General features: G+C 41.3%; 1 protein-coding gene across 1 annotated transcript; it reads right to left on the bottom strand.

Annotated features, from left to right (window-relative positions):
• Nucleotides 1-549: 549 nt before the first annotated feature.
• Nucleotides 550-19,712, bottom strand: NUFIP1 (nuclear FMR1 interacting protein 1). Its single transcript, XM_062514927.1, is given in 11 exon segments — nucleotides 550-888; nucleotides 3,400-3,632; nucleotides 4,499-4,627; nucleotides 6,075-6,337; nucleotides 9,974-10,066; nucleotides 16,419-16,495; nucleotides 16,827-16,889; nucleotides 17,520-17,624; nucleotides 18,727-18,815; nucleotides 19,068-19,613; nucleotides 19,616-19,712. Coding segments are annotated over 11 exon segments (2,034 nt in total).
• Nucleotides 19,713-19,715: the final 3 nt, after the last annotated feature.

Here is a 19,715-nt window from a genome sequence, read left to right as displayed (position 1 = left end):
TCCATTAACAGCTTAATTCAGGGTGGAAGAGGCTTCTGGTACAAACAGTACTTTTTTAACCAGTTCAGGCATATCTTCCATATTTTACACTAGATATATTATTTATATTGGATATATTTTACAAAAGCTGAAGTAAAACAATGTGTGCACTGAATTTCCATTTTGAAACTACACTGAAATATTTCTGGATGCTCAAGATACTCCACACACACCAGACCATGACTTCACATGAGGAATATCTATCCTGCTTGGCTCTGGGGATGGACTCCCACGTGTTTCTTAAGAAGCTAAGACACTCAGAACTCTGAAGCTCTAGAGCAGGGATCTGCACCTACTCTGGGCCACTGCTGCCTTTGTGTCATGTAAAAAGGGAATTACTTGATATGTTTTCCAAGGAAATGGCCACCTAGAGCAGAACAGATCAGAAAAGTGGCTTTAACAGCCCTCAGCATGTACTTTAATGATTTTTTGTTACACTGACGTCTTTCAAAAAGCATCAGTTGGGTCGAAAATGTGAGCCTTTGCTTTACTGTCCATAACAGACATCCTCTATGGTGCTCCTTCACACTGAATTGATGGGGTTTCCCATGTGTCCTCATCTGCCAACCGAGCCATCTGTGAAGTCTGATCCACAGGTTCTTTCTCACCCTGGGCTATCAATAATGCATCTTCTTGTCCTCCTTCTAACTGAAGATCAGAGCTACAAGAACAATTAGGTACATCGGGTTTGTCCATAGAAGGCTCTGCTGCAGGGGTAGAGGACTGTTCAGTTTCTGCTTCAGCCCTTGGTTCTGTTTTAAGATGAAGTCCAAACATGTTATTTCTGATGAGGTATCGAACACACTGCAAAATCACATTCCTTTCATGTCGGATGTCCTGGGCCAGTAACTGGAAATTAAAAAAAAAAAAGAGAGAAGATTATTCACATTTCCCTCTATTGCTCTGTAGCTGACACTAGCACAGCAAGATATGCTGACCTACACAGTAATTTCCAGCATCTTTTGAGTTAAACAGTTGGCTCTCTCACACAGATCCTGGACACATGGGGCTGGAGAGTGCCTGCCAGAGACAATGATGTTCTCATATCATGGACTGTAATACCAGGCCATGCATTCCAGTACATCAGGATAGCAGGCCTATTACTATTTTTCACACTTATACTGTATCTGCAATTTAATATCCCATACATTTTTAATTTAAACCCCTTATGAGTAAAAGATAAATACAAGGAAAGGGCATCTTTCATCAGGTAGCAAACCATGGGTTTAAACAGCACTAAATGGTTTGGGCTATAATACATACACCAGCCTAATTCTAGTAGCTTAATCAAAGTGCTAGAGGCCTTCCTCATCAACTTTAATCCCATTTAAGTTCACTTTGGTAGTAGAAAAAAGAAACCTATCAGCCAAAGAGCTGAGTGAACCTTTTTCATTGCAACTGTTAGCAGAACTAGCAGTATGAACAAACACAAAATCTGAGCCAAATGGCTAAATCTGTAACTACCTGATCATTTGCAGGAGAGCTGTACTACACACTGCAGGAGATTTGGCTAAGTTTGGCTTGCAATGTCACCGATAAGCTTTTTTTGTTACAAGTTCCAACAGTGATTCAACCAGCCACTTTTAAGTCTGAATACTTCTACTTAGATCATTTGCTAAGAGGTGCTACAAGCAGCTGACACCTACAATGAGCTTTCAGGAACCTTCTATCTGAACAGGAGATGTACTTCAGGGCAGACAAGGGACAGCATAGTGAATGTTCTCTTTGTTTGACTGAGAGAAACTGCTGAATTCCCAAATGGCCAAATTAGCGCCCAGCTGGGCTGCAGCAATCACCCCATCAAAGACTGTGTCTTTGTAGTTCATTTTTTTATGCAGGGATGGGTATCAGTGGAGTGACAGTACACAAGCTTTTGATTTTGTCAGCATAGAGAATGACTAAATACACATTAATGTTTGCATGTCTACAACAAACATGTTTTAGTAGTGCCCAAACTCACTGCTGAATGACTGCCGAGATACCTGCAGCTACTCTCTTACCTCCCTTTTTTTTTAAGAACATAATTTCATTGAAGCCTTTTTTTTAGCATTCTAATCCACTTTCTGGATCTATTTTGTAAAATTTCAACCTTCCTCCCTCTCAAGTTTTACACACACTGACCATTTCTAATGACAGTGGAAGCCTACCTGCAAATCTCAGGCCCTCCTGTGTGATTCACAGCCACAGTACACATTCTTTAAAAACAACTCTGAGCAATTTGAAAAGGGAAACCAACTCAATAAAATTTAAAATTAACTATACTAGCAAGCTTCAACTCAGGTTTCCTATGTACTGCCAGCTTCTGTCAGCATGTGGGACTTCATCTGACTTTCTTCCAGAGTCGTCACTGCTTTGATCACCAACAACTTTGAAGAGCAAGTGATAAAGGCAAGTGCATGCTTTTGGAGCTACACAAAGGACAAACACTTCCTTTTCAGACACTAGGAACTTTAATTCTTGGCAGAAATGGTACTATGTGCTAAAAAGACTGCTGAGGGATTTCTCCCACATCTGCAGTTTGGTATGTACCTTATCAGGTATCACTTGCTGAAACCTCCTGTGCTATTTCAGGGCTCTGATGTCAGTGGCACCCTGCTTCTTCCTGTGCTTTGCACACCACAAGTTTTCCCTTGTTGGAGAAATTCTATTCTATGTATGGAATCACAAGGATAGTACTGCTTTTGAGTAACAAATCCAATAAAACCTCCAAGGTTTTGTCAGAGCTTTCTAAAGAAAGCCAAATGGTTTGCTTTGCACTGCTACTGGGACTCACCCTTACAAACCTCTTTCTACCCTTCTGAGACACCAACCTGCTGCTCTTCAAGGTGCTGTCCCTTCCTCAGATTGATCTAAACATGCCAAGAGAAGAAACCCTTCTGCAAGCAGGGTTGCAGCTCAAACCATTCTGTAGTTTAAGTCTCCAACACACTTCTCAACAAGATCTCTGCATGTGCAAAAAGAACTGTGTGCTCCTCCAGCAGAGGAAGGTGGCTGAACAGCAAAGCTGGGAGCAAAAAGATCATGGCTGCTGGGATTGCACACAAGCAAAACCAATTGGATACTGCCACAGGGAAGGGAAGACAGAGGAACAAAGGAACAAATGAGCTTGTGCAGCTCACTTCCGACACATGATTCAGTTGTCATCTCTTGCTTACCAAAGTCAGTCATTATCTGAATGCATGCCAGGGTATTTCCATGTGTTTGTTAAAGCATCTTCACCTTCTCCAAGTGAAATGCTCACTTTACTATTCTTAAGCCAGGCCCTGTGCTAACAGACCGCTCTAACTTCCCGCAGGGAAGAGAAGAAACACTCACAAATAGTTCTACTCTTGCACAGGAGGCATTATTTTAGCCTCTTACCATTTCCAGCAGAGTTGGACGGCGCTTGGGAAGGCGAGGTAATGTTTTCTTGCCCCGCTTATCAGGCCCTCTGGGGGGACGCACATTTGAATTCGAGCTTCTTAACGTTGTGCCTGCACATTCTGGGCGGTTTTGATTTGGTTTCTGATTCTGAGAAGCAGGAGTAGTTTGAGGCTTATTTCTGTGCACAGCCTGGTTTCTCTCAGCTTTTGTTGCAGTCTTGACAGGGAATTCTTAAAGAAAAAGAACACACTTTCATCTCAAACTTAAAAGCCTCTTCAACATGCTCATATCCCCATGCACTGGCAGTTCGTTTGTATTATTCTTGCTCACACAACCTGATGTGAAGGTGTTCAAGGTTTACTTGAAGGAAGGGAAGGTTTTCTTTTTAAATACAAAGAATAATCTCTAAACATTCACAGAAAGGAAAATAAGGTATTCCAATTCTACAGCACAAAAAGAAAAATAAAAGGAGTAAGACCTGGTTGAAATTTTCAAATCTCTGCTTTCTTATCACTTAAGAAGTACAGCGCTTCACATTATAGCTTGCTGCAAATTTGGCTGCTGAGAAAATCACGGTACAGTTAGGGCAGAGCATGCCCAAGTTCAATTCACCATCTGCTAGATCTCTCTAACTTTGGATAGGTCACCCAGGGCAAGTAAGGCATAAGTAAGTAAGTAAATATTTACAGCAATTCCTCACCACACATTGATGCATACACTCAGAGAAGCACAAAATCCAAGTAACAGAATTTCAAGTCCTACTGCAACACCCAGCAGCTTTCCATGGAAAAAGCCCTTAAGGACATAGAAATTAGTTCATGGAGTGACAATAACAGCTTTTTCCTGGCACTATTCAAAAATTATTTGAAGTAGGACCCAAAACAGGTTCCTTATTTTCCCCCAACTAGGGAGAAAAGGCTTGGGAAATCTGATGACGTACAATCTAATTAAAGATATTTTATGCCTCCTCTCTCAACCCAGGACATTCTGCTGAGAAAAGGGCAGCAAAGGCACAGTCCTGATTGCAGTCCCCATCACTGCAGGGTGACACAGGGTAGAAGGGGAGAGGAGCAGACCAGAGGTTGTTTCTACACACCTTCGGGCTCGCTGTCGGACGCGCTGCCATAGTTGACCGACAGCGCGCTAAGGGCAGAGGTCACCTGCCTGGGGACAACTGTCATTCCCAGTCTCCCATCTTCCTCAGCTGCCTCATCCTTGTCAGATTCTGCAGGGAAAGAAAAAGCAAGAGGGATTTTTCCCAGCAATCCTGGCAATAGCCAGCCTTGCTGCTAAATTCCTGTCTTGGCACCACACGCCTGATTTTGGGCACCATTGCTCAGTGCTGTGGACTCAGAGAAACCCCCCCACACTTGCCTACCCTCTACAGATAAGTGGTGACAAACTGGTGCTTCCACTGGTTTATAGTCCTGCCAGCAAAGCTGCTGAAACAAAAAAGTTTCCTGAACACAAGCCTGAGCCTCCTGCTTCCTCCTTTGCATACCAAATATAATTATAGATTGTGTTATCAACTGTAGGTTAAGAGAGAGAGGATTTCATAACATGTTTTGAAGTCTCACTGGATTTGGTTCTGAGATAGAGGAGAAGGATTTAGAAGCCAATCAGGGGGAATTAAAAAAAAAAAAAGTGAGAATCAAAAAGATGTGCCTATACAGTAAAATCATGGATTTGGGCAGTATTTTCTTTTAATTCTACCTAGTTATATTGTGTTAGTTATTATTTGTTCTGGCTACAATTTCTCAGTTTTAAACTAGCTTTAATAATGTGTACTAAACAAGTACCACATTCCTTTTCTACCTACTATAACAGAAGCCACTAGCTGACTTTGGCATAATTAGACCTTTTATCATTAAGTAAAACACAGATGCTGCAGGGAAATACAGATATATTTAAACATACTTAAGTTTCCCAACACGCAAAGATTAATGGAATAAACAAATTGCATAGGGATGCTGAGTTCTTGTTCTCACTAATTGAAGATCATGTTTTCAAGAGCAAAAACTCAGCATCAGACATCTTTCCAGGGAATGTATTCTACCCTGGTTGCTAAAAATAGCCAGAGTATAAGTCAGCTTACATGCCATATTCTAGGAGTACTGCATCACTGCTGACTATATTATAGTTAGATCTGAAGAATTTATATTGCTGCCAGCATGAGGAAACAAGACATGCTCACAAAAAAAGCCAACAAAAAAACAAATGTAAAAAAAACTAAACAGAAATACTTCAGAGAACACACACTGATGGAGAATATCAAGAGTAACAATACAGCATAGAACAGAATTAAAAGTAAAATACTGACATTTTAACTAATTCACTTAACTCATACAAGGAAATCCATTTGTTTTCACTTTCTAAATACTGTTATTTTCAAAACCACAAAGGGATATTTAATAGTCTTTAAAAATAATTAGGCTGTTGAAGTACTTCATTCTTCTTCTGGTTTTGTAAATATTTTCTCGTCACACATGTTAATTTAGCACCCTAAGCTGGTGCTGCATGGCCTTTGGACTACTGTACAATATTTACATCAGAACACTGCACACAAACTTCATGTCAGACTTTCAAAATGGTGACTAGCAAGCACAAAGTCTCAGCATCTAAACTTAAAACAAGTATTTAAAATAAAACTTCTGCAAGTTCCTTCATCTTACCAACATCACCATTTGCCAGAAGACCAAGAGGGTCCATGTCTTTCTCATATGCTTGGCCTGCCAAAGCATTTTGCTTTTCATGCTCCTTTTCACATGTGCTGTTTTCTGGTCCACTGGCTTCATTTTGAGTTCCATGTTCACGATAATTGCTGCCATTTTTCCTAAATTTCATCCGGAACGGGCGCCATTGTCTTCTTCTGTGTCTTCGTTGATGCCCAAGAGCCTCTCCGTTTTCTGGAGGTTTCCACATCCCCTTCATTTTGCTGGAGAACAGAAACAAAAAGCTCATACAGATGATAAGATATGAGAATAAAAACAACTGACATAACCAAATGGCTCAGGCCCTTCTTTAAGGTTCAGCAACACAGAAAGATGCCAGGACTTACACCAGCTCAGCTAACAAGAGGTGACAGGCCATAAAAACAGTCACACCTCATCTCAGGCAGGGCAGTGGGACAAAGCTGGAAACTGAATGAACAGTTTGAAGTTCATCACTTAGCTTTCAGTTTCCAACAAGGCCAAGGGAATATGGGCTAAGAAGGTTCCTTGATAATCTGCAGCGCGAAGACGGCATTTTCATTTCAGATAACAAAGTCAACAAATACTCTCTTCACTTGAGCATTAAAGTCACTCAAAACAGTGGCAACGTGAAGTTAAAAGAAAAGCATCTGCTATAAACATTCTTTCACTACTGAAGACTCTTTTTTTCTAGTTACAGCTCTGAGAAGCATCTTGCTGCACCAAATCCATTCAGCCATCTGACACTATCAGCTGCAATGACTACCTACTTCTGCCTCCAACTAACATGTCATTCATCTTTTCCATTCCAAGAGAAAGGAATAAAAGAAAAGAAATGTCCATCAGAATAATGCATTTTTTTAAAACCTGAAACAAAATAGCAAGTCCTGAAATACAGGAAGAGCAGAGCATGCCTGTTCCACTTATCTTTCATGGTTCCATCATCTTTCAGGTTATCCTATAAACACATATTGATAGGAAGATACCTGGAAAGCTTCATAAACTCTGGTTGAATTCTATAGATACAAGAATAAATATGACCAAGAGAGAAAAGCAAAAACAGAAGAGACAACTGAAGCTTCCTGAAAGCATTTATTTCTGAGCAACATAAACTTAATTCAGCAAAACAAGACTGCAACTAACCATCAGGACATTACAACAGCAAAAACTACACAAGATCACCTGTCCTGAATGACCCCATGGTTGGTTATGATCAGTCCTCCTTGCCTCAGCCCCACCTACAGTATGGCTGAGGTCCTCTTATCCCTAGTCAACCACATGCCTCATGATGTGGGATGCTGTGTTTCCATCCCTGAAATCTTGCAGCAAAGTGTTGATATTTTGTGACAAGGGACTTCCTTTTGTTTGTCTTCATTCTGAGGTCTAAACAAGTCATTTAGTACCCCATCCTTCTTGAGTTACTAGAAACAGTGTATATTCACTTTATTCACCTCTTCCATCTATGAAATTTTTCTAGACCTCCATCACACAGCCCTTTCGAGCCACCCACTACACTTCGCTTGTTCAGAAATGTTCCCATTACCAGCATTCCTCTTTTCCATGCTTTTCTGGCCTTACCAAATCCTTCTTGAGAAGAGAACAAGGCCTGTCATAGTACTCAAAATGACTTTATATCACAACAAAACTTATTTAATTTCATTCTTCAGTCATTTCACTAGTGCCTAGCACTGATTGCTCATCCATGATGGCATCACCCACCACAGTGCTCCTGTGGCCCAAGTGGCAAACCACTGCCTTCCTGTACATCAGTCCCTAACCCATAAAAGAAGGCTAATATCTCCTATGATTCAACTCCAACAAGAGAGAAAACTGCATTTCTGAATTTGTACAAGCACACTCTAAATTCAGCATGTTGTACAACCTAGAAGATACCGAGCAAATACAACCTCAGTTAAAGCTGCTGTCCTTGACCAAGGGTTAAAAACAACTTTCTAAATTCTCTGGGGCCTCAAACACCCCAAAAGAAACCTCAAGGTCAAAAACATGTCCCAGCAAATATCAGCCTGGCATCTGCCTTCTGCCATTCCCTCATGGAAGATATCCTGCCCTTCACTCTCCACTTAGAGGGCGTGGAGAGCTGTGCACTACTATTCAGGTGTTGTGAGACACCAGACAGGCTTCCAAAGTGATCCTTCTGCATCTCTGATCTCACATGCAGGGATGCCAAGACTTAGGAGGTGCAAAGCACTTCAGAGAACCACAAATGGAAAGCACCATGGAAGTGTTAAGCATTTAATCCTTTCTAAATCTTACTTAGCTATTTGCTTTAATAGTACAGCTTGCAGGGAACAAGCTGTATTCTATTTTTTCCGCACACATCAGTAAATTTGCCAGATAAGCACCAATTCCGGAATCTTTACAGATGATATACAAAGCAGAAATGACAGTTTATGGACAGTTCACCAAGTCTAGAGTGCAACTAGCTCAGGGGAAGGAGGAGAAAAAAAGAAGAGTTTGTAGAATCAACTAGAACAAAAAGTTGCTACGCAGAAGTAAACAACCTGCAAGTTTGAGGGCTTTCTTTTTCCAAACAGTTTTCCAGATATAAAGCTACTAACAAATGTAACAGCGTGGAATTGCTGAAGAGCATTTAAAACTACTCAATGCATCTGACTCACAGCCACAAAAGCTAGTAAATAAAACCTGTAGACATCAAACAGTTTCTTACTGTGACAAAAAAAATTCCACCTTTGCTCCTAAGAATCTCCAAACATAGTATCATATGCTTTTAGCTTTAGTTTCAATGCCCAGGTGCAATGCACTCCTGCCAAATCTACATCCTTCGAAGGTAGTTTTACTTCAGTCTTCTATAAACCTTTCCTTTCAGTCATGAAAGGCAACTGGTTGGGTGGGGGCAGGTAAGTGCCAGATCAGCTGAAGCACATGCTGCAACAAGGTGATTTGCGCTGTCCATTTAATAAATTTCACTAACTTCTTATTCTGCACTAGCTCAACCATTTTATTATAGTGCAAGTTTTGTTTTGTTTCCTGTCATCCCCTATACAAAAAGCTAGGAAAACTCCAGTTTCACTTCCATGCAGCACAAAATGGCATTTAACAAGAGCCCTTTAGGACTGAGTCTGCTCCTGCCTTCCAGCTCAGTCATTCTAGTTTAAACAAGTGATATTTTAGGAGTGTGGCTCATTATAGCATTTAAAAAAAAAAACAAAAAACAATCTTCCCACAGGTCCTAAAGCAGAGCCAATGAAGTTAGCTGGTTCCACCTAACAAAGAAACTGAGAAAAGAACAAAACCATGCTGGAAAATAATTTATAAGGCAGAGAACAGATAAAAATCCAAGATGAGTAAGTACTAGCTCAGAGCAATGGTAGCAGATAGATTTATTTTCATACAGTTTACATTATAACTTAAGTAGTGCTACTTCTCTCTCTTACCCTCCATCACCTTAATTTTTTTTCCCCTCTTCACTTGACTACTGATTTATCATCAGAAAGGATAGTGAGTAAGAATAATATCTCTGTTGGCCATTTTCAGGTAATAAAGGATTAATCCATGTGGAATCATTATGTTGCGTGACTTTTGTCCCCATTACTACTTTTTACAGAAACCAAGGTTATGCTGATCTAACGAATGGCCACCAGAAAGTGGTTTTCTCACACAAGCCAGAATACCACATTTTTAATGTAGTTATTGTTTCATTTAACTGAGATGGACTTTGGAGAAATATGAATTAAACAAAAGAATATTACATCAGCCATTTGTCAAATGTGCTGTCCTCTCTTAAAGGGCAGCCAGATTCTGTATATAATGGAAGCAGTAAGTGCTGGGAGACCACAGTAACAGAGCATACTTTTGAACTCAGTGGGAGGAAAGCAACAAGCTTGGTTCAAAACACTTACCCAAACTGCTGGGTAGTCAGCACCTCTCCCCTTTCCTCCTTCTGCATCTGCATTTCCTTCTTCTTTTCAATGTTTGCCAACGTAGGAAAATTTCTAGAAGAAAAAAAAATAGTTTCACTGGCTCTTAAAGGATTCACCATAGTTTCTCAATACCCCCTTTACTAAACCAGCTTCCCCTATAAACATTACAGATTTTTTTAAATTTTCAAGGAAATTTAGCAGACTGTTTCTTTCTTAAAAAGGCATTAGTGAGGAAAAGAAAACAGTGCATTTATGCTTACACATCCAGACACAATGAACAAGACCAAAAAAAAAAACCAAAAAACTATCACATTAGCATTCTTAGATTTACCAAACCATCAAGCAAGGTACAGACAAACAGTTCGGTTATAGTCAAGGACCCTTTCTTTGCCCCAACACATAACAGCATGATTTAGTTCTCCTATTTCTGTGGAGCTTCAACTGGATTATTTGAATGACATGCCTTTAGCAAACTACTGCTGAGTTCTTATAAACTTAAAATAAAAGTTATGTGAACAGCTTAGGGAAAAGCACACAAGTACCTTCTCGAGAAATATTCAGCATTGTGCTAGCACACTGACCAAGTTCATCAGAATTACTGCCCCTTTTTAAGTCCAGGTTCAAGAAAAATTGCCAAATCATGCAGATGAAAAGAAATCTACTGTTACAACCATCCCCCAAATCTTCCATTCCTCACCTCCCTTAACATCCATCCTTCCCTCCAGACAAATGCCTCGCTGGTTCTAACATGCAGAGCCTGGGCAACAGGCTTTTTACCATCAAAGCCCAAAAATGGCTGCACTACTTGCTCTGCAAACATTAGTTAGCTAAATGCCAGTGCTTTGAGATAAAGGTGGTAAATGAAAAACACATGCACACGCTTCCCCAGCTTCTGGATTGAAACACAAAGTATAAATATTTGATGTCTATTAAAATGGAGTAAAGAGAAACATAGAACAGCTTCTCACTAAAAATAGCTATCAAAAAAGACACGTATATTTCTTTAAATATTTAATCTTATCACATGCATTTCCTCCATATTACAGCATGAATGCTAAGTGTCACATTGATTCAAGACAGCTTCAGCCACATACCAAGGGAAAAAGAGAAGCATTTTCTACAAGACAAACCTAAACACACTACAGAACTTGTCTCCTTTAAGAGGATTTGAACATGAGCTGTCAACATCTATTTTCTTTGGATTTCTCCCAGAAATCTGACATACAGCTCAAGGGAGCATAGGGATGTGATGTTTTACCTCCACTCTTCCCTGTTAGTTCGATTTGTTCATCCATGTTACAACACACCCAGCCCACAGCAAATGTGCAATGAACTCTTTAATCTCAAAAGCTTCACATTGACAAAGACCCCTGTGCTCCACTGTTTTTGGAGAAGGTGCTTTTCTTCAAACACAAAGGCTCTCAGGAGGATAGCAAGCTAACAAACAAGTAGTTATGCTAAAAAAATCCCCAAGCTTATTGTAGAGATTGCGGGGGGTGTGGGGTGTGTTTTAAATATAAGGGAAGACCCTAAATTCTAGAGCACAGAAGTCTTCAAATGCTCCAGCACTTATGCTGATTAAGGACATATTCAGACATGCTCTCACAACATGATCTGAGACATGAATGCCTCCCACTTTCATTCCTGTGAGTTACCACTCCCTCCACGAGCCACCATAATGGACTGCACCAATGCTTTCAGTTCCATTTACTGCCAAGACTGACAGATTTCTCCTAAACCAGCCTTCCAGCTGACACAGGCAGTAACTGACAGCTGGCGAGAGCTCAAGTCACAAGTCCCAGTATGCCTGCAGAAGCACATCTGAAGGCATCTGTAGTGGCTGTGTTTATTTTCTCCACCTCTTCTCAAATGTTAAATGGCATTTTACTCACTGCCTTTACCTCATGCCTTTACTGAGTCTCTCCACATAAAAGACCATATGCTTAAATCCCAAGAGTTGACGTGGGTTTGCATCCTGCCAAGCCCTCCTCCTCTCCTAAGAAAATGATGTTCCTAAAATGTTACCTACAAACATCACTGAAGTAGATGTACCCCAGCATTTGTGCCTTGCAAACAACTTGTCAGAGCTTGAATACAAACAGCTTCATCAGTCCCCACAGGGCTTTACAAACCTAAGCAACTTAGTGTAAAAGGGAGCTAAACCAGCAGATTTAATAAAGCCCATACAGCCTGAGAAGGCAGCCTTCTTTTACAGCAGTTGCAGCTCCCAACTGTACACACTTCTAAAATCCAAAGTTTTTCAAAATAAATTGATAATACCAGAAAACTGCTTTTCAGGCTAAGATGAGTATATTAAATATATCCCAATGAAGTGAGACATGCAGGTAAAGGACACTAAAGCTTCTAGAGACAGGGAACAGTGACACTGAGCATGATCAATAACATGTGTTTCTTAGTGAATAATTTTTTTTTTCCCAATAAATGAGCACACTAGCCAGAGCCATGCATTTTTTATAGGCCAGCATACTTTATCTTGCTCTCATAAACATTGGAGTAAAGCAGCTCTTAGAGAGCAGTGAAGAAACAGAGCTTTGCTAACATCTAACAGAAAAGAGACCTGTTTCTATAGGAGTTTACACAATGAATTCCTGAGTCAAGAGCTATACAAGTTCATCATTTTAATAGGAACAGCACTGTGAGCAAAATGCATCAATAATTTCTTGAGCTGGTCTTAATTGCATTTGCACAGCCAGCACTAAATGAGACATGGATAGCCCAAAGGGAACAAAAATGACCCAACAGAACTGATAAAATCCTGGCTTAACTTCCACACATCTGATTTAACCATATCTTAGCTGAGGCAGTTTTACTGCTAATCTTATTCCAGCAGATGAGTGTAAACTTTACTGTATCTATGTTTACCTTGATCAACCAACACATCCCCTTTACATTGCTTCGTCTTCTCTACTTCTACCAAGTTATAGGAAATTATTTTCCATATTACATACTTCACTACTACGAACCAACACCAGGGAGGATTCCAAACTACTCTAGGCTTATCATTATGCAACTAAAAAGCCACAAATTAAAAGTGGTGTGGTTAACAGTACTGGACTTCAGGCACTAAGCACATGCTCAGCCTGTGAGATGTATTGCAAGGAAGTATAACAGACAAATCCTATCTGAACAAACTAATTCCAAGAGATAAAGAAAGTGGGGCAGAAAGAGGAGAATTGACAAGCAACATGCAAGCTCAAAAAAATCCCCCAGTGTTATACTAGGAGATAAGAAAAAGTAAGTTTAATGATTTGCTTTAACATTAAAGCAGCCTTGCCACATTCTTAGTAATAACCACTGCTCAAAAAATGTTGGTGAGAAACAGATGGGCTGGCAGGACCCAGATCTCACTTGTGGAGTAGGGAAGACAGCAATACCTCATTCTGACACACTAAGGAAATGCACTGCAGATAGTTCTCTTTAAGATCATGTTAAAGAAAAAATATGCTGAAGACAGCACATTTCTCAACACTTGGAAGGGACAGGACAAATCAAAACAAGAAAAATTGATGTCAGACTTCACAACCATCTGTCTGTAAAACACAGGGAAACCCTGAGATCCCACAGAACTTCATCTCTATTGCTCTTTGCCTAATTAGATTTCTTGGTTCAGCAGGTTCAACAGGAAAACAGCATTCTGAACCAGCATGCTTCATCCAGAGATATTCTTTCCCAGCACTCCTCCTCCTCTTTCTTCTATGAGTAAGGCTATACTTTAAACACAAGCTCTTTCTTGAAGATTTTAAGTAGGATACACAACTGAGCAACACAGCAGCTAATTAAGAAGAAAAATCTCAACTCTGCAAGTAATTATTTATAACGGCTGAAAGAACAAGCAAGACAGGATGCAGCATGGAAACACACATATTAAATCACTGCAACCTAATTAGAAACAAACTATTAATGACCTAAAAAGATTCATTCTAGCTTTGATTGGAGCCTCTAGAAAGAAAAAGATTTTTTTCCTGTCACCATAAACCAAAACTGCTTAATAGCTCAGACTCCCTCTGGTGTCCCGTTTTTCTGTACAATGCAATGTTTATTGTGAGTCAACAACAGACCTTCAGTACTAAACTGATGCTTTGCTGGTGACCCAATTAATGCTGCACAAAAGTTCCAGCTGGCTTTCTCTCTCTGTCTGCTTCCCACCCCACCCCCGTTGTTTTTTGTTGTTGTTTTTCTTTAATTAAAAAAGGATGCTCGTAGAGCTTCCTTGCTGTACAAAGAGAAGCGAAAGCCACCCAGGTAGTCATTCTAAACCCATCTATCAAGGCTAAATACGATGCCCACAGAAGGCCTGAAGTACCAAGATAAGGCACTACTCCATCTAGTGGCCTTGGCTCAGACAGTCCCAATCCCATTTTGCCTTTTCTGGTTGGTGGCTGTGACAATGAGACTTTATTTCCTTTGATTTTACTGTGCTGCATCGAGCTAAGGCTTTCAGCAATGCTGTACCACAGCCAAATTATATTCATCTGTAAAACCAACATGAGATCCTTCAGAAGTTCAGCAAAACCATCTCAGGCAGAGCATTAGCCTCACAATTAAGTGTTAGATAAAGGTTCCTGTGATTTATAGCACCCACTCCCCACACAAACCATCTCTTATCTATAATTTCATGTTCAATTCCCACTTCCCTAATGTTCTAGTAGAGCACATACTGCCATATACACCTGAAACATCGTTTCAACACTTAAACCTCAGCATCAGCTGTCAGACATCAGCTGTCAGGAACTCTCCTGAACACTTCCCAAAACAGAGAAGTGTAGGAAAAGTTGCAAAGACTCTCTCAAAGACTGCATGTAAGTATGTATCTTCTTCCTTGGGACTACCATTAGAAAAATTAGGTCACCAAAAAAAACCACAACAGCAATATGCAGACTGAAAGCAAATAAAAACCAAGCCCTCAAGCATCTTTTGAGTAAAAGGATACCTTGGAAGGAAAAGTAACCTAGCACCAAAACTTGCCTAATCAAACACCAAACTTAGATTTGCACAGATCAGTACCAATTTCTGTCTGGTTAATGATGGCATTTTAAAAATGGGAGAAAATCATCTCTTGTTTCTGTATCAAAAAAGCATTTCCCCCCGCCCCCTTTTTTTTAAAGAACCTATGGATTATTTTCATTTGTAAAAAATGAACAGCAGGTGCAACAGTTCACTGCTGTGACGTGCTGACACATAGTGGTAAGATTTCCCTTCGCCCTTCTGAGACCTGCAGAAAAAGCTGAAACCACGTTCAAAGAAAAATTAAAACTCCAAGAATGAAATTACATGGGGAGAAATTTTGCTTAACCATACGGGAAAAAATGGATGGGAGAAAGTTAAAAATTCTACAATAAATTCCATTAATTTTTCTTTTTGAACAAAAACAGTACAAAAACATATTAAGGGAAGTGAAATTCAAAGCAAGAACACATTAACACTGCCTTCTGACATGGACACAAGGAGGACACATCAGTAAGATTCCATCAGACCACTGGGTTTATTTTCACTAAAAAAATCCCACATGACTAGTACACTGCCCTAGCTCATCCTCACTGATCTCAAACTGAAATCACTTATATCACTTCCCATTCTGCATATAGGACTCCTGCTTGCTCATGGTAACAAAACTCATGCACTGATCACTTGCAAGACTATATTCTAAATTATGAATAGAAATGAGGAAAGCCTGCAGCATCTTTCTCCTTCTGGGAAAGCATAAAGTTTAACCCGTTGAATTCTAAAGGGAAAAAACAAATCTGGGAGATAAATACTTCAATCCAGGTCAACATAAAAAAAGTTATACCCTGTTACATCACAGGATAAGAAATAGTGAGAAATGCTTCTTATTGGAGAATTTTACCTTGCACCCTGCATACAACCTAAGTTAGACTGCCCAAGAACATATCATTCATGGTTTCTGTTCTCTTTCACTAGAAAAGCATCAAGCAACACAGAAAACCCTTAAAAATAAGGAAAACTCCCTGGTGTGGTCTACTGAGACAACTTAAACTGGGGAAATCTGCACACATTATTACAGTTATAGTCAGTACTATAGTTCCAGATTATTAAGATATTAAAAACCACCACGCAAACACTTCTGACCTGAAATGTGATCAGACCAAAAAGAATGAGATGTTCACCTAACCTGGGGTACCATATCAAGCACCTGGGAGAGCTGTTTCCTTTCTCACCTGCTACCTTGCCTGCCATTACAATCTTCTAAATTATTATAATCTCTGCAGCTCACATTCTCCTGGCTAAGGCATTCTGACACAGATGACTGCTGCAGGAGTTTTGTAGGGTTAATGGAAGAGCAGAAACAACAAGTATTTTGCTGCTCCAGCCCTTTAGCTAATGCCATCTAATGCTCCCAACAGGGAAAATACAGTAAAACATATCCATAGGCCACAAGTCTTACCTTTTTCTTTCTTCTCTCCATCTAGCAATCTCTTCTGGACTATCTAATTTAATTCTTTTAGCACCAGGTGCATGTGCCTAAGGAAAAAGTATTTCACAGGTGTTTAAAAGAGGAAGGAAAAAACCCACAAGTTAAAAAGACAACATCATTATATCAGGTATAGCAGTATCACACTATTTTCATCTCCAAAACTGGTGAGACTGTACACAGAGATGATAAAATGAACCCACTAAGAAAACTCCATAGTATTTAACGTATTTTCATCCACAAGATTGACTTGAAACAGATTCTCCTCAGAGGTGATACATTTTCTTTCCAGATGAATGAAAGAAAACCACTGAAGAATGAGAAAAGGGGCTATGGTAAAGACAGTACAGACTCCAATTTGGGGCCCAGAAGGTTACCTACATTCTTCCAGTGTATCTGAACAATCTTCTCATGGGCACTGAAACTGCAACCTTCTTCTGAGCACTGCAAGACAAGAGGGTGAACTTAAAACATACCAATTTACACAAATTATAAACAAGCTTTTGAGCACACTTAAAATAAACTCAGTGCCAGCTGCTTGTACAGCTTGTTGCACAGGCTGTGTAAGCTACCCAGTTTGCTAACAAAGGTGATTGTAAAAACAACAAGCAGGGATAACATATTTTTAAATTTCACCTGGTTTTAGAATAACCAGTGTAGGCAATGTATCTGATACCTGAAGAGAAAGTGAAGCTTACCTAAGAAAAAAAATTGCAAGAGTCTTCAATTTCAAATTTTGATACTTGTAAATTTTGGTAATTTTCAATAAAGGAAACTTTTTAAGTGCTTCCACACAAAAACCGTACATGCCATAGTGGTGTCAATTAATTTATTCCTATGAGTTCACAATTTTTTGCAAGAAAAACAGTTTAAAATGCTTCAGTAATAAAACCAAAAATACTATTGAAGCCCCCCTACATATAGCATTCAGAAAAAAATCCCCCACTAATACCTGACATAGCTCTGGAATCTCTTTCCTATGTTTTCTGTTCAAAGAGTGACTACAGATAACTGCTTGTCAGGTACAAAGGAAAAAAAATCAAAGCGTGAATAAAAGAAGCCAAACTCATTAACCTGTTTGTGCTGTGAAATATGTTCATCATACTTCTCCTGGTTTTTATAGCCACGGTCACAGGTATCACAGTAATGAGAGAAAACTGGTTCTTTTTTCTTTTTGGTCTGAAAAAAAGGTAAAAAAAAAAAGAAGAAATCATCTCAGGATTGCAGTTACAAGATATTCCTGTATTTAGTTAGTCATGAAACACTACTAGTATTTTTGCTAATAAAGCAGTTGTGTGTTTCAAAAGTTTCAAAGATAAGCTAACATAATACGAAAGTTAAGTTTAACTTACTTATGTTCTAAACAAAGTGCCCTGCACTCAGCTCTTCCCACCACCACTTTTCAACCAATTATTCCTTCTGTAAACACACCAGTCTGCTGCCACGGACTTCCCGAGGGCTATGAGATTTAGGCTAAATTTAGCCCCATGTCTCTTCCTTCCCAAGACAGACCATGACTCCCAAGATAAGTTCAGAGACAGCACGGACCCTTCCTTCTCCCACTACACACATCCATGTCATCTGGATGGCTGGTCTTGACCATGTAATAGCACTAATGTAATTTAGGCAGTGAGCATCACCACAGTAAGGTGAGATAAACCTGTGTAAGAATTTGGTTGACATATATCTTTCAAGAGTTGCAGACTGTCACGTTTGCTCTCTTTTAAGAGCAAGTATGTTAGACAAGAGAATGTGATCTCTATAGTGCCTTGGGCCAAGTCCCATAAGACTGACACCATCACAGAATGGTTTGGGTAAAAAGGGACCTTCCAAGATCATCTGGTTCCAACCCCTCCACCACAGGCAGGGACAATCTATGATTAGATCAGGCTGCTCAAAGCCCCATTCAATCTGGCCTTCAACACTTCCAGGGATGGGCCAGTCACAGCTTCTTTGGGCAACCTGTGCCAGTATCTCATCCCCTTCACAGTAAAAAAAGTATTCCTCACGTCCAGTCTAAATCTACTCTGCTTCAATCTAAAACCATTACTCCTTGTTCGACCACTACAGGCCATACTATAAAGTCTGTCCCCATCTCTCTCCTAAGTTCCCTTAAAGTACTGAAAGGATGCTGCAGGGCTCTACCTGAAGCCTTCTCTTCTCCAGGCTGAACAACCCCAGCTCTCTCAGCCTTCCCAGGAGAGGTGCTTCCCCCCCCCAAAAATCATTTTTGTGGCCTTTCCCTTGGACCCACTCCAACACTGGGGACCCCACTCCATACCTTTGGCTTGTTATTTTCTTCTGGACAATGTTTACTAAATGCAGGCACTTGCTTGCCCTGCCATTTCTGGGAGAAATTACCATTTCCACCTTCAGAATAGAGAGAAAAAAAAACACACCATGAGCCATTCACAGACAGAGCTGGTAAAACACCGCCCCTCCTACCTCGGTGGGCAACAGAGAAAGATCATGGGAAGAGAAAAGAGAGGGTTGCACGACCAGCATGCTTGGAGGAGAGTCCTGCAGCCCCAAGAGCTCAGGACAACCCCGGGGCCCCAGCCTGCGCGGGATGGGAAGGAGCCCGTGGGTCCAAGAGAGGCTTCTCCGCTGCCCTTCCCTCACCAGGGTGCGGGCCCTGCGGGCGCGCTCCGTAGGCCGGCGGGAACCAGGCGGAGGGCGACGCGTAGCTCTGAGGGGGGAGGAAGCTCTCGGGCTGCTGCGGGTAGCTCTGAGCCGGCGGGTAGCCCTCGGCGGGCTGAGGGTAGCCCTCGGGATGAGAGTAGTTCTGGGCAGGCTGGGAGTAGCTCTCGGCGGGAGGGATGCTCTGGGCGGGATCCGAGTAGGTCTCAGCGGGCGGGTAGTTGTCGGCGGGTTGCGAGTAGGACTCGGCGGGCTGGGAGTAACTCTTGGGCTGCGAGTAGGACTCGGCGGACGCGTAGGTGCTGTCGGGCGGAGGGTAGCGGCCGGGAGGGGGGTAGGGCACGGGGGCAGCCCAGAAGCTCGCGTCCCAGGAGGGCGGCGGGCAGAAGAAGGGCGGCGGGATGCCCGGCGGGGGCAGCCCCGGCGGGGGCGGCGGGTACCAGGCGAAGGGGTTCATGTCGGGCCCGGAGAGGCCACTCGGGTACGGACCCCGCTCCGCGCTGCGTTCGCACCACCACGTGGGGCCCTCCGGCGGCGGCCGCTGAACGCGTCACGTCCGGGCTCAGAAAGGTGAACCCGCCTTCCTCCCTTCCTTCCTTCCTTCCTTCCCGGCGGGCGCGGCGTCATCCG

The sequence above is a fragment of the Cinclus cinclus genome, chromosome 2 (assembly GCF_963662255.1).
Source record: "Cinclus cinclus chromosome 2, bCinCin1.1, whole genome shotgun sequence".
Classification (NCBI taxonomy): domain Eukaryota; kingdom Metazoa; phylum Chordata; class Aves; order Passeriformes; family Cinclidae; genus Cinclus; species Cinclus cinclus.
The sequence above is the reverse complement of the archived record's forward strand: the minus strand, read 5'-3'. Positions and strand labels throughout refer to the sequence as shown.